This window comes from Typopeltis vanoorti, chromosome 1 (genome assembly GCF_054136105.1).
Source record: "Typopeltis vanoorti isolate ZY-2024b chromosome 1, IOZ_Tvanoo_1.0, whole genome shotgun sequence".
Taxonomy (NCBI): domain Eukaryota; kingdom Metazoa; phylum Arthropoda; class Arachnida; order Uropygi; family Thelyphonidae; genus Typopeltis; species Typopeltis vanoorti.
The window spans coordinates 17,132,749-17,148,653 of record NC_143549.1 but is presented as its reverse complement, the minus strand read 5'-3'; the positions used below and the strand labels follow the sequence as shown (position 1 = coordinate 17,148,653).

At 35.6% G+C, this 15,905-nt stretch overlaps 1 protein-coding gene across 1 annotated transcript in view; it reads left to right on the top strand.

The window, feature by feature from the left end:
• The window catches only part of Yeti (yeti), an 86,054-nt gene that overhangs the window by 27,713 nt on the left and 42,436 nt on the right, over positions 1 to 15,905 (top strand). The window contains exon 3 of the mRNA XM_090413017.1: positions 14,518 to 14,713. Within this exon, the coding sequence (XP_090269143.1) occupies positions 14,518 to 14,713 (196 nt within the window). The remainder of the gene's footprint in view (positions 1 to 14,517; positions 14,714 to 15,905) is intronic.

Below are 15,905 nucleotides of genomic sequence, written 5' to 3'. Positions count from 1 at the left end.
CGAAACCCACAGAACAAGTTTCTTTTCCTCCTCATTCATCCCTGCTACTACAGTACTGTGGAACAGTCTTCCCCAGACGTATTTCCCAAGGAATACAACATACAGGCATTCAAATCAAATGTAAACAAGTTTCTCCTTTCGCAACCCACCACCCATATACGGTACTAACATACTATAGGTTGGCCAACCAACCTCCTGTATATGGGCCCAACATAAAAAAAAAAAAAAAAAAGGATAAAACATAAGAGATAAGAAAATATGAGTGTGAGTTAAAAATTAAAAACCAAAATTGAAAATTAATTAGCTGGAATAGAATGAAAATATTGAAACTATCTGAAAGTATATCAAGAATAGCATAAAAAGTAGCAGCAGAACATAGAACATACAGCATAAAAATAGTTTAATGAAGAATGTGAACTGGTGATATCAGAAAAGAAAATTTTTACAAGAACAGATTAAACAAATCCAGAAATTATTATTATTATTATTACATAGCACCGAAGACTCATCGAGGGAGGGCACCAAATACAACTACTTTCATCATCTGCACCAGTGCTGACCACCACCACTAGTATTTCTACAGACAGTCACCAACATCTATGCCCACGGTGGGATTCGAACCCGCAGCCTTTTGGCTGGAGAGCAGATACACTAACCAGGCCAGCAAACAGGTGGGTAGAGTACTTTAACAAACTCCTAGACTGAGATGAACCTGAGGAACTTCTTGAATACTTAATTTTAATTAACCAAAGAAAATTTTTCTGTGAAATTAGGGGGGGAAAAAAGAATAGGTTTACATATAAAGACAACAAATAATCAACAATCAGTAATCGACAAACACTAGCTACTAGAGATGAAATAGCAAACAGGTGGATAGAGTACTTTAACAAACTCCCTGACTGAGATAAACCTGCTGAGACTTTTGAAGAGAAAACTTATCATGCTGGACACCCCCTTGAAGGTACATGTCAGGAATTGGATGATGATGATGAATTTATCATGCATGTTACACACAGAAATATTTAATTTAAACCTTCACTAATCAAAGTAGAAGAAAACATAAAACAGCTTAAAGACAAGAAAGCACCATGTACTGAGAGAATAGTAGGCAAACTCATCAGGTGGAAGTGAATTAACTACAGATATACATACAATGGTAAATTTAATATGTGAAGACAAAGAGATACCTGCACAATAGAAACAATCCCTAATCATAGCAATATATAAAAAAGGAAATAGAAATGAATGTGAAAGTTAGAGGAATATCACAGCAGTGATATTCCTCTAACTACAAAAGGCTACAAAATTTTATCTAATAATATACTAAAAGGGTCAAAGCTGTATAACTGAGAGGAGACCTCCACATAGCCTTTAAAGGAATGCGGAGAACTGACCAGGGCTTCTGAGCTAATGTCCAATCCTCACCTTCTCGTGGTGCACTCTGTTGGGTATCTACTTTGATACTGAATGAACGAGGATGGGCTGGCAATTTGGGATTTAGCCGACCAAATTGTATTCTTATTCGTTAAACCAAAATAAAAAATGATGGTACAACATGACAAAATTTCATGCCAGCTGGTGCGTCGCTTGGTTAAACAAGGCCCCTGTTGTTTTCGCCAGGGAACCAGGGTGAACAGCGAAAAGTCAGCTACTGGAAAAAATCTGAAAACACACCCCAACTCAACATCATCAGAGTTAAAGATCGGTACTATCAACATAAGAAGCCTGAATGGCAAAGAAATGGAGCTAGCTGAGGAATTACATAAGTACCAGATCGACATAATAGGGTTGACTGAAACAAAAAAGACAAAAACTGGTGAGATCTTTCTGAGCAATAAATACAAAATGTTATATTCGGGCAATGACAATCAAGGAAAAGGAGGAGTAGCCATAGTATTCAACACAAAATACGAGGCTAATCTTCTTGAATGGGAGGCAGTCTTGAGTAGAGTAATGTGGACAAATATGAGAATGGAGACTGGACAATGAGACTTATTTGTGCCTATGGTCCCACAGAAGGTTCTACTAAGGTAGAAGTAGAGGAATTTTTTGATGCTTTAGAAAAAGCAACTGTCACAATGAAAAAGGAAAAGTTGGTCCTTGTTGGGGATCTAAATAGCAGAGTAGGAAATGATTGTGAGACATACACAAATATTTTGGGAAAATTTGGAGAAAAGAGCAAAGCTAATAATAATGGCAAATATCTGTTGGATTTCTGCTCAGGACATGGACTGGTTATTACTAACACCATGTTCCAACATAAAAATGCGCACAAATTCACATAGAGAGAAGAGACAAGGAATAAGAAAAGTCTCATTGACTATGTTATTGTTGATAGTGATGTTTTCTCCTTGGTGCAGGACACCAGAGTGTACAGAGGATTTGAAATTGGAAGTGATCACTATTTAGTCTTGAGCAGGATAAAATTGAATTTCATACTGAAAAGAATAACATGTAAGAAAGTTTTAAAGCGAATAAAAGTTGAGCAGCTCTCAGATGTGAACTGTAGACTAAAATACACAAACATTATTCAAGAAAAAATTTAAGAACAAGAGCCAAACCTTGGAGATTCAGTGGCAAATCCTGAAGAAAACATTGACTGATTCAGCCAGAGAGACATGTGGTGAGGTTGTCTGCAAGGATAGAAAAATTAGAACTCTATGGTGGACACAGGAAGTTAACGAGGCAGTGAAGGAAAAGAAGAAAGCATATCAAAAGTTGCTGGCGAATAAGTCAGCTTGTGCTCTTAGAGAATACAGAGACAAATGCAAGAATGCTAAACACTGTGTAAAACTAGCTAAACAAAAGTCATGGGAGGACTTTGGCAAGAATATAGAAAATAAATATCAAGAAGGCGGCAAAATATTCTGGAGGTTGTTGAAAAAGCTTAGGAATGGAGGAAAGAGTACTGTAAAAGGAGTTAGAGATGATAAAGGTGACATGAAAACGGAAGAAAAAGATATCCTTGAAGTATGGAGTAATTACTTTGAAAAACTGCTAAATGAAACAAGCAGTGATGACAGCACAGTGGTAAAAAAACACTGACCAAGCATGCAGTCAGGAATACATATCCATACTTGAAGTAGAAAAAGCCATCAAAGGCTTAAAATGTGGAAAGGCAGCAGGAGTGGATGATATTCGACCAGAAATGCTGAAGTATGGTGGTATAAAGGTCTTACAGTGGCTGCACTGCATAGTTAAGAGATCCTGGACAGAGGGACGAATTCCCAATGATTGGAGTAGAGCTCTTATAGTACCCATATATAAAAAGGGAAATAAAACTGAATGTGAGTAGGGAATTACAGAGGTATTTCCCTACTGAGTGTTCCTGGCAAGATCTATGCAAGTATACTTGAGAAACGATTGAGAAGAATTGTGGAAGAACAAGCTGGATTCAGGCCAAATAGAGGCTGTCAGGATCAGATCTTCACTTTACGACAAATTGTCGAGAAAGCAATGGAATATAACAAAAATCTGTATTTAAGTTTTATCGATCTGGAAAAGGCATATGACAAGGTGCGAAGAGAGAATCTATTCAATACGCTACAGTTATATTGTGTCAATGGGGCATTATATCAAGCAATACTTAGTCTTTATTTGAGTTGTAAGTCAGCAGTTAGAATTGAAGGAAGTACAGGAAGATGGTTTAATGTTAAATCTGGTGTCAGACAACGATGTACATTATCCCCTCTGTTATTCATTATCTGTATGGATCACATTATGAAGGAAAGTGGTATTAAACATGATATCAAAATTGGAGAGCTTAATGTCAGCTCTTTGCTTTATGCGGATGATGTTATACTTCTAAATAAATCTGCTACAATTCTTCAAGATTCTCTGACTAAATTGAATAGCTGTTGTAATAGATATGGTATGAAGGTCAGCAATAAAAAGAGAAAGACAATGAAAATAGGCAGAATCATTGAAAATGTCAACTGTGTTGTGAATGGAGAACCTGTGGAACAAGTAAAACATTTCAGCTACTTAGGCACGATTTTTGGTGAAGGTGGTAAATTCAATATAGAAATAGACAACAGAATCAGCAAAGCTGGTATGGTGGGAAGTCAATTGAATAAATTCACATGGAATAAGAGAGAAATTAGTCGGAACACTAAATTAGCTGTATACAGGACAGTGTTCAAACCAGTTTTAACTTATGGATCTAAGAGCTGGGCCAGAAGTAAAACACTTGACCAAAGACTAGAGACCACAGATATGAGTGTCCTGAGAAAGATTAGAGGCGTGAACAGATGGCATTAATGGCAATATCATATTAAAAACGAGGATATTAGGAAATAACTTGACATTGTCAGCATCCAGGAATGCGTTAGCAGAGCTAATCTCAATTGTCATGGTCACTTAAATAGAATGGGAGAGAAAAAATTAGCAAAACAAGTGTTCTCTGCCAGGTTGGCAGGAAAAGGACCCAGAGGAAGACCAAGATATAGGTGGATTGATATTGTACAAAGTGCCTTAGATGATAGATATATAAGATCTGATAATGTTGGAGTCTTAACAAGTTACAGACTGATTTGGAGGAAAATTGTAGATAGGAAGTTAGTAATGATGTAATTTTTTTATGTAGTACTATCATATCCTGTACACCCCATGAGGGTACATGGCAGGAATTTGATGATGATGAAGGAATCTTACCTTATCTCAACAATATCTTCACTCTTATTCATCACTGATATAGGTTGCATTATGAAAGTTAGCGGCATAAAGCCTCATATTAAAACTGGAGATATTGCATAACAGCTGTAACAAATTTGGCTTGAAAATCAACAACAAAAAAACTTACAACTATAAAAATGGGCAACAACATAGAAAACTTTAGTTGCATTCTCAATGAAGAACAATAAGCAAGTAAAATATTTCAGCTATTTAGGCATAGCTTTTAGTGAAGATAACAAATTAAAATTGGAAATAGATACCAGAATAAAGAAAACTGATATATGAGGAGCATGATGAATAATTTGGGAATAAGAGAAAAATTAGCCAAAACCCATACTAACAGTAGGACTGATGATGAACTTATCATGTATGTTACCCAGAAATATTTAAACCTTCACTAGTCAAGGTAGAAAAAAGTAGAAAAAAAAATAAAACAGCTCAAACACAAGAAAACAGCACCATGTACTGACATGTAACCCGTTGAAAGTTTTTTCACTTGGTTATACTATAAATTAAAGATGCCAAGACATTATATTCTTGGTTTCATCCTTTATAATCCTGTAAGCAAACAAAGTTTGCGCTTGAAGTCACTTCACAAATGGACTACTTATACATAGAGGCTAATGACTTCACATCAGTTGCCTTAGTATCCCATAATGCAATGCATGTATCCTTACGGACATGTATAATGCTATGCATTATAGAAAGGGCTACTACCCAGACTTGTTTTGACCTTTATTGAGGTATGTTTAAATGTGGGAATAGCTCTGCAAAAACTCATGCAATCCCTCAGATTACCCAATAATCAGTGTCCCGAAGGATCATTTAACTCAGTGGTAGTTCCACTCAGTGACAGGCTCACCACACCACTGAGCACAGCTGCTCATATCTCAGGGAAATTAACCACTTCAGTACAAAATCACATCAGTAGGAGCCAGACCCAGAAGTGATACCAAGGTGTAATGCAGAAGTCATATTTCCTTATGCAAGTAACCAAAACGTGTTACACTTTATTACTAGAATACTCTGGATTAGCAATAAATGTTGAAAGTTTTTCCACTTGGTTATACTATAAATTAAAGATACTAAGACATTATATTCTCTATGGTTTCATCCTTTATCCGAGTGTAAGCAAACAGTTTGTGCATAGTCCTTCACGACTGGGCTACTTGTATATAGGAGGCTGATGAGACCTCAATAAAGGTTGAAACCGATCTGGGTAGTGGTCCTTCCTATAATGCATAGTATTAATACATGCTCGTAAGTGAATGTGCATTGCATTATGGGATGCTAAAGCAGTTGTCATGTGAAGTCATTAGCCTCTATATACAAGTACCGTATAATTCAACGCCTTAGTCTTATCTACCCCTTTATGAAGCAGAACAGTTTTGCTATCTTTCCACTCCTTTGAACTGGGATAATCTAAGCCTCAGGTTAGAAATGCAAGTTAAAACTGTTGTCAACTCTCTGGAACATTCTCTCATGACGTATATCATTTTGTAATTGTTTCTTAGTTTGTTCATTTATCTCTATAATTATATTGCAGAATATTTTATTTTCCTTATATTTCCTTATTTTATTTACTTACAGATTCTCAGTCAAAACTGTAATGTATTTTTGAGTTGGGATTTGTTCCATAAAATTCTGTCATGTTGTACCATCATTTTGCTTTATGATTTAAGCCAGTAAGAAGTCAGCTTAATTCCAGATCGATGTAATATTCAGGTGGATACCTAACAGGGTGCACCTTAAGAAGGTGAGGATTGGATATTAGGTCATTAGTCCTCATTGGTTCACTGCATTCCTTAAAAGGCTACATGGAGGTCTCCTCTCAGTTATGCTGCTTTGACCGTTAAGCACTGCTAAAAATTTAAATTCTTATTTAATAATTCCAATAATTTTCCTCATAGAAAATAACAGCATAAAACTGTAATGTCTGTGTTTTTCTGTCTCCCATCCTCAAAAGGTTTCAAACCAATAATATATCAGTATTGTGGATAAGTCAAATTTTATTTATGTATATGAACACGAAGAAATGGAAAAAAACAAAACTGAGTTTTGTCTTCAGTATCCGTCATGGGTGATGTCTTTTAGCCTTGATTATTGGGCAAAAAACCTTATGATTATTGTTTTTCTATACATTGGTGAAATTCAGGTGCTGTATTTATTGAGACTCAGGTTTCAGGTGCAGTACAGATTCTCAGTTAAAACCAAAAAATCATTTGGTTAAACAGAGGGAGAAAATTTTGGAAGGGTGTATTTACAAGTACACTGGTGTGCGTGTCCAAAACCTAAGGATGTACCTATTTTTGAAGATTAGAACCACAAATGCAGAAGAATCAGTTTGTGGCAATTTGTATAACTGATGATTTCAAGTAGAAAGTGGGTACACATTCATATTTTCGAATTGTGCAAAAGGATCACGTGGTAGCACTCAACAGGATAAAAGGCAAAAGGCTGCAGTAAGCAAATCGTGTTTGAAGGAGGGTCTTTTCGTGAGGGAATAAAGTTTCAAACTTGGATGTCTTGTAATGTTTCAAAGACATCCACTAGATGATTTCACTCAAGGAAGAAATATTGGAAAGCTTAACGAAGGCTGCAGAATTATTGATATTGTCAGAGAATTTGGAATCTCACATAGCCTTATATCCAGTCTCTTGGCAACATTTCAAACAATGGAATTTGTTCCAGATGTTTGCAAAGAGGTTGCTCTTGCTCTACCATGCAGCTTGAAGACAGATGTTTGGTTATAATAACAAAACATAATAAATGCACCATGGCAGGTCAGCTTGCTGCAAGTTGTGCTCCATTCAAGCACAGGTACGTTGATATCTCGACAAGCTGTGGCAAGATATCTGTGACAAGTAGGCCTGTAGTCTGCATCTCTTTATTCACAGCTCATCATAGAGCATGTTTTCAGTGGTGTTGTATCCATAAAAATAGGACAAGACACCAATGGGCTAGTGTACTCTTTACATGTGAGAGTCGTTTTAGTCTTTCTTCTGATTCTAGACGATACTTGATCTGCCATGAAAGTTATGTTGTTTACCATTGCGAGAATGTTCTTGAAAAGGATAGATCCAGCTGTGCTGGGATCATGGTGTGGGAAGGCATTATACTTATTGGATGCTACAAGTACTGGAAAAAGAGACTATGACTAGTGAACAATATTGCAACAAAGTTCTTCAGTGTCATGTTTGAGTGTTCCATGGTGCTGTAGGCAAAGAGTTTATTTTCATGGATAATATGCCATACCACATAGTACACTAGCAGTGGAGATGCTTCTGGGGACCACGAACATTAATCGAATCAAATGGTCAGCACACTCTCCATATCCCAAATCCATAAAATACGTTTGGGAAGCAATAGTGAGACACATTGCTGATCAAAATTCCTCTCCAGTTTGTCTCAAGAACTCCTGAATCACTTCGTGCTAAGCAAGGTACAACATTGTGAGAGCTGCATTGCAGTTCAGGGTACACATATTCCATACTGAAATGTCTCTCTACATATTTTTCTGTAAACATTGCACATTAATTTCTTTAACTACATCTTTAGGGAATTTGTAACTTTTGCCAGAAATGTACTGCAATTTAATTTGTGTGAAATTTATTACACATTTTTTGCTTGGAGGACACAAGAGATGCATTTGTCACTATCATTGCAAGTTAGGCCTGTGAAACTAACAACATTTCTTCATATAGGATTAGATGAATGAAAGATAATGTGCCATACAAAAACTAATAAATTGGAGAATCTTTTTTTAAATGATCAGTGGCAGTGAAACATTTACTCTAACCTCCAAGTATGACTGCATTAATTTACCTAACATTTGGAAGATAGTCATTTTGAAATAAACAGTAGTCAAACAATTGTAAATATTTCTGTTTATCAGTGTTAGAGGGCACCATGTTAAGACTTTTGTCTGCTGCAATTTGAATTGTTTCCAGCATTAATTGTGCCCATGTATTGTGATAATGATGCTAGAGATGGAGATTTAAAATTCAGCAAAATATTACCTAGTTAATAAATAACTCATTTATTTTGTTTTTAGTATTTTTTTTATGTGATTTCCACCCATGTAAGGCTGTAAATCTGTAGTATAAAGGGGACTGGAAAGTAATCAATTATTTTTAATAGTTCATTTTTAACAGATTTTTTTTTTTTTAAATAACACTTAAATTATTAAATTTGATTTTTATTTAAATATTAGAATTACTTTTTTATTTAAAAAATATATTTTTTTAAATTTCAGATTATTTGTTTTAATATGGCAGACTTTAAAGTTGAAGAGCAGCATTTACGTCATTGCATGCTGTTTTTGTTTCACCAAGGAAACAATGCTACCGAGGCTACCAAAATCATTTGCTCAACTTATGGAGACGTATTGAAGGTTAACAAATGTCAGAGATGGTTTAGGAGATGTGCAGAAAAAAATTTTGATCTCTCTCTCTCTCTCTGATCGTCCTCGATCTGGAAGATCTCTTACTCTAGATGACGATGCTCTTAAGACTCTCATTGAATCAAATCCAAAACAAACCATACAAGAATTAGCAGAGAAACTTAATTCATCATGGTCAACTGTCCAAGAGCACTTACATAAGAGTGGCAAGGTTCTCAAACAGGGTGTACGGGTACCGCATGAACTGTCAGACGACAATAAAGCACAGAGACGGACGATTTGCAATTCATTGTTGACCAGACACCAAAATGACCCTTTTTTTGGAATGAGTCGTAACTGGTGACGAAAAATGGGTGCTGTATAAGAATATTAAACGCAGAAAACAGTGGCTTTCTCCAAATCAAACTCCAATTCCAACACCTAAAGATGGACTTCATCCACAAAAGGTTCTGTTGTGTGTTTGGTGGGATATTCATGGAATTATTCATTATGAACTCATGGAAATAGATAAGACTATCACAGCAGCCATCTACTGTGAACAATTAGAGCAACTACATCAAGCATTGTTAATCAAATGTCCTGCGCCTTGTCAATCGAAAAGGGTTAATTTTGCAGCAAGATAATGCAAAACCACATTCTGCAAGAATGACTCAAGAAAAAATTAGGCAGTTAGGATGGGAACTTCTACCACATCCTCCATATTTGCCAGATATTGCCCCTAGTGACTATCTCTTATTCAGGTCATTAGAACACAGCATAAGAATAAAACCTTCCATTCGTAAGATGATGTTCAAAGGGGTTTGATATAATTTTTTGCCTCCAAAGAAAACACTTTTTTTCAAAAAAGGAATTCTAAACTTACTAGATCGTTGGAATAAGGTTATAATTAACGATGGTGATTATATAATTGAATAATGTTAATTTTTTCTTTAATAAAATTTATATCAAAAATGGAGTTCAAAAAATTGATTGCTTTCCAGTCCCCCTTATACATTAGGATTATATGTGGATGCCAGATGTAGAAGTTGTTCAGCTAAGAATGTCTATTTTTGCTGAAAGCTATCAACCTGTTGAACGCAATATAGCGATCACTGCTACTTCTACATTGAATGTAGAAGCACAGGTGTATGAGGAGGAGGAGGTGGTGGTGGTACTGGAGCTGTTTCATAAACTGAATAAGAATTTGGCTTTAGGGACTGAATGGGATAGCATGGATACTAAAAGAGCTTTCAGCTGAACTGGCCATGCATTTGACATTGCTCTATAATTTAAGTCTGAATGCAGGGACATTTCCACAGGAGGAATGTATGATAACCCCATTGCATAAGGGTGGTTCAAAAACTGATGTGTTTGCCAGCTATTGTCTTATCAGTATCTCTCTGGGGTGATGGTGAAGATTTTGATTTTACCAAGTAAAAGATTACATACAGAAATTAGTTGACAGAGAATCTGTACTTTGCAATGAACAGCATAGGATTTAGTAATGAAAGGTCAACTTGCTCACATTTTATAAGAATGTGGTTGAGTTAGACAAGGGTAATGGATATATATATATCATGATACTTTTGAATTTTGCTAAAGCTTTTGATGGGATTCAGCATGAAAGCTACTGCATAAGTTGGAGAATATGGGACTGAATTATTAACTATTACTTTGGATAAGTGGATGGCTAAGTGATAGATATCAAAAAGTGGCCTATCCAAAATGGATCTGTCCTTGGTCCATCCGTTGTTATTCAGTCTTTACATTAATGACATAAGGTGGATTCGATAAAAGAAATATAGCTATTTGCTGATGATGCAAAGGTAGACTGGGTAATCTGAAATACAATTGACATGTAGCTTGCATGGCGATTTAAATAAGCTGGAATTTTAGACCTAAAAATGGCTGTCAGTTCAATGTTAGTGTGACGTTTTGCACTTTGGCATAATGAGAGATTGGCAGAATTATGCTTGAAAAAACTGACCTGGCTAGGGATCTTGGAGTTTTAGTAAATAGGAAATTTTCCACAGTTATATGGCAAAGACTGCAAATATAATTCATAGGATAATTGCAGTGCTGAAATAAACATTTAATGTAAGGATAAGGATGTATCATTGATACAAAATGATCTGGCCTGTTGTGTGTGTGGATCCAGTTTCAAAAAGGAGATTGTTAAAGATATCGGGATTGTGAAATGTAGATTATGATGGTGGAGAGAAAAAGTGAGAATTGTGGACTGTAAATGCTAGAAAACAGAAGGAATGGATGATGTGATACTTCTGAAAGGATCATACAGGATACCATTAGATGGAACCTTCATTTTATGGAAGGTGGAGAGAATATGAGAGGGCATCCATGGAAGTTCAGAATGAATGCAATTAAGAAATGGGTGAGAGCTCTATTTTTCTCTCATAGAGCAGTGTGTAATTGGAATGTCTTCTCTTTGGAGATGGATATTGCAGATAGTATGAATGAATTCAGTCAAAGGTATGATAGGTTGTATGAGTGATATATGGCCTCCCTTGATGAGTCTCCTGACTCCCTGAAGGTCTTGTAGCAGTAATAATAATAATAATTAGCATAGCAAGCAGGCAAAAGCTGTCAGACTTGAGATGAATCTACTGTCCCATCCTACTCCAGCTTTTTTTTTTTTTTCATATTAGGCTCAATGGCCTGCCATATTCAAGTGACTTGGCAAGCTAGAAACCTGATTGCTGCTCATTTTAAGGCAGTTAATACGATCTACATTGTCTGCTATGTCTATATGTGTGTCTTCTGAGAGTTTACTTGTTTTGCTGGATGAAAAATAGAGTTTCCAAAAGGTAAAATCTTTCCACCTCTATATTTGACTTGCTAACCCACTTTCACTTTTTTTTTTTTTTTTTTTGAAATCCTTGATAAATGTTTTTAACATCCTAGATGGGATTTGACCCCAGGTCTTTCCAAAGCAAAAGGCATCATTGATACTGACTGGGCTATAGAGTCTCTTATGAATCTGTTGTTTCCCTTTTTGAAAAGTGAATGTCCTACTTTTGATGTGTTTGTGATTTCCTGAAGCTCTCATAATACCATTGAAATTAGGTAGTAAGTTTTTTTATATATCCTGAATTATAAAAAATGAACATGCTGCTTTATAATTTTGTACTGTTAACTTCTGTAAAATATTGGCTATTTATATATGTGATAAAATAGCTGATAAGCTAAAAACAAATTCAGTGCACATGTGTGAAATATTCAGAGATGTACACAGAAGCAAGCATTACACTTTAACACAGAAAGATGAGCTAATCTTTTGTACCAGAGCCATTTTGTTGCAAACATCTTGAATTTTACTAAATGTGAAAATTCATTCCATACAAATGCTGCTCAGTAGTCGCCTTTTATTATAGCAAATTTGTAGACTCCAAAAGAATATTTTGTTATAAAGCAGAAGGTTTGTTATGGTGAATTTCCTTAGAGCAGTGATTCTATGAATTCTGGTTAATCAGATAATTTCTTTTTATAATAGACATACCATTCATAAACTTCAAATTCGATTAGATATAGCTTAGCAGCGGAATGATGTAAAAGTACACATGCTATGTTCAGATAATTTGCATATGCCACAACAGAAAAATGACATGTTCTTTGGAATTCATAGGAAATCTTGTAGTGCTGCTGTGACAATACAGAGAGAAAAACTTAGGCATTGCTGATATCATGCTAAACCCTTTATATTTGAATATTAATCTTAGCATTAATCTATTTGAATAATTCCAAGCTATGATCTACCTCCTATACAGACTGAAGGACACTACTACTGTATTTGTTAATGCTATGTTATTCTTTTGCTGCTTCTAAGCATTCCTATATATTTTTATGTTACTTACACACACCTGCAGAAGTAATAAGAACAAAAACAAATCGTGGTGGTGATAGTAAAAAGAGTACAGTAGACTTTGTGATAGTCTCATTCCATCTTATTCCAATTCCAACCTATTCTTATTCCTTGTATCTGTATAGTAACAAAGCTTACATTCTTCTTTTACTATATATCTACCCTATATATATAAAATGATAAGCCTTTTTATATAACATTTTTGGCTTACGTTTTTTGTCAAATTATTTGAAACGTTTTGAAACTCAGGGGCTACCCTGCGTGTAGAGTTTTCAAAATTTGAGTCATCAGAATTCAAGGAGAACCGGTCTACCAGTATGGAACTCGGGCGGGTTGGGTGCCAAGGGCGGAAACCCCCTTTTGAGTTTTCAAAATTCGAGTCATCAGAATTCAAGAACCGGCCTACCAGTCCGGAATTCACGGGGTTGGGCACCAGGGGGAGGAACCCTTCCTTTCGAGTCATCAGAATTCAAGGAGAACCGGCCTGCCAGTCCAGAACTTGGTGGGTTGGGTGGTGGGGAGTGGAAACCACCTTTCGAGTCATCAGAATTCAAGGAGAACCAGCCTACCAGTCCGGAACATGGGGGGGGGGGGCTAGTATATATATATATATATATGTATATATATTTAACTTTAAATTTGTTTGTTTGGACCTATTTGCGAATGGTTGATTTTTCAGCTTGTGTTTGTGTGTGATATCAGTAAGAATCCAGTCAAGTTTTTAGCAGTAGCTATTTATTTTTTTTATATCTTGAGTCTGGTGATTTTAGCACATAATAAAAATGATTTTGGTTTCTTTGCTAAAGCAGTATTGATTAAATGATCTGACTTTCTGAAATTTTCTTCAAGTGTCAGTAAGATCAGATAATAAACATTAACATATCTGGTATGAAGAGAAGTTATAAACATAACAATCAATATGCCAACCTGGTTGGCTGAGTGGTTAGCGTATCCACTCTCCAGCCAAAAGACTGCAGATTCGAATCCCGCTGTGGGCATGGATGTTTGTGATTGTCTGTGAAAATACTAGTGGTGGTGGTGGGCAGTAGATGACGTTGATGTAGTTGCAGTTTGTAGTAGTTGGTGAATTGAGTGGTGAAGATAACTGTAGAGTAGGTGTCCTCCTTCAATGAGTCTTTAGACTCCTTGGAGGTGTTATGTAACAACAATAATAATAATAATAATAATAAGCATCTTTTTGGTAATGAAATTCACATATTACACAACACCATGTGGGGAAAAGGCTGACCTAAGTTTAAGAAGTTAAATTAAGATATGAATTATTATACTTTTTATCATGGAAAATTGGATTACAAAGGCAGTAAGTAAGACTTTAAGAGAATATTGAATATCCACGTATATTTTTGTCAACCTTGAATACAAGATGAATAAGGCATGTTGCAATTTCCTGTTGCATTTGAGTATATTTTCAAAAAATATTTTAGAAAATCTTAGGATAATTCACATATAGGTAAGTGTCTGAATGCAGTGTTGTTATTGTTATTATAAAACTGAATAATTTTTCTGCTGGCTGAAAGCAAGTGCAGGTAATTCTAAAGGGTATACCAAATATTTTGTCTAGGAAGAAAAGAGGGAAAAAGGGTGCACCAGTTGATACTACTGAAGAAAATCCTGTTGAAGAAAATAATGAACTTACAGAGGAAGCAAAAAAGCAACATGCTGATCATCTCTGGGCGGATTTCTTGCAAGATGTTGGACCACTGCATAAACATTCAGCTACAAAAGCATCTGTGAAACTTGACAGCTCCTCTCACACTGTAAGTAATAAATTCATTCATATCTATGCATTGATTAAAGTGCATGCATAATTAATATTTATGCTTTGTCTTCTTTAAAACTTGCTTCATTTTCAATATTTCAGTGTAGACAGTCTGTTCATCTTTTTCTTTCTTTCTACCACTTGTTATTTTTTGTTCTTGCTAATTTACTGTTCACTTTAAAGTACATTTTGTTTAATCCATCATTTACTACTTGTCATTGATGTTCTTCAGAATATTTTTAATTTTTATTTTATAAAATTTTGTTTGACTAACTTTTTCTTAATGCTTTCAGATTTCTTTGTTGTGTTTATTTTGTTTTATTTGTGTGTGTGTGTGTGTGTGTGTGTGTTAGATGTCATTAGCATTACATGTGGATGTCTCTTTATTTTAGTAATTCACAACATAGAAAATCATTATTGGTAATATTTTACTTACTTTAGATTGTATAGTTGAATGTGTGCATGTGTTTGTTTGCTTTAAAGAAAATATTGTTTATTCTCGTAGACAAGCTTGTACGTTGATTATGCATTATTAAATCACTTAAGGAATTGACAATGTACATAAGAATATAAATTAAATTACACTTTAATAAATATTTCCAATATTTCAGCAACGTCACATTGCCATCTTCAAAAGGAACTTACAAAAAAGGCACGTGCATGTAGGCACTACAACACAGTAACTGAGAATGAAGTGAGGAAGCTATTGTTCTCCTAAAAGTCCTGATGGTGCCCCCCTAGTGGGCTATGTAGGTGTTCTTGGCCATTTAGCTGAAGGTCTGCTGATGTAAGCCTCCCAAATTTGGGGCTTACATCAGCAGACAAATTTGGTTGCAGTCTCATGCAACCAAATTTGTTGAGGTTTCGAGAGTTTCTTAGGGCTGAGGCTGATTCCATGAATAGTCTTTCGAATTTGAACTTGCTACGATGTATTATTGTAGCTTTCTTCCACTGTATTCTGTAGTGTGTATCCAGAGCATGGTCTGCAAGACCCGACTGTACTTGTGAAACCGGATGTAGTCCTTTTGTTCTGAAATTCTGATATTCGCTGTCCTGCCTGTTTAGCCAAAGTAAGACAGTTTACAGCTGCAAGGGACTTGGTATACACCAGGCAGGTCTAGGGGAAGTGGTTGGTCTTTAGTGGAGTGGATAAGGGATGCCAATTTTCTGTATGGTCTGTAACAGGAGGT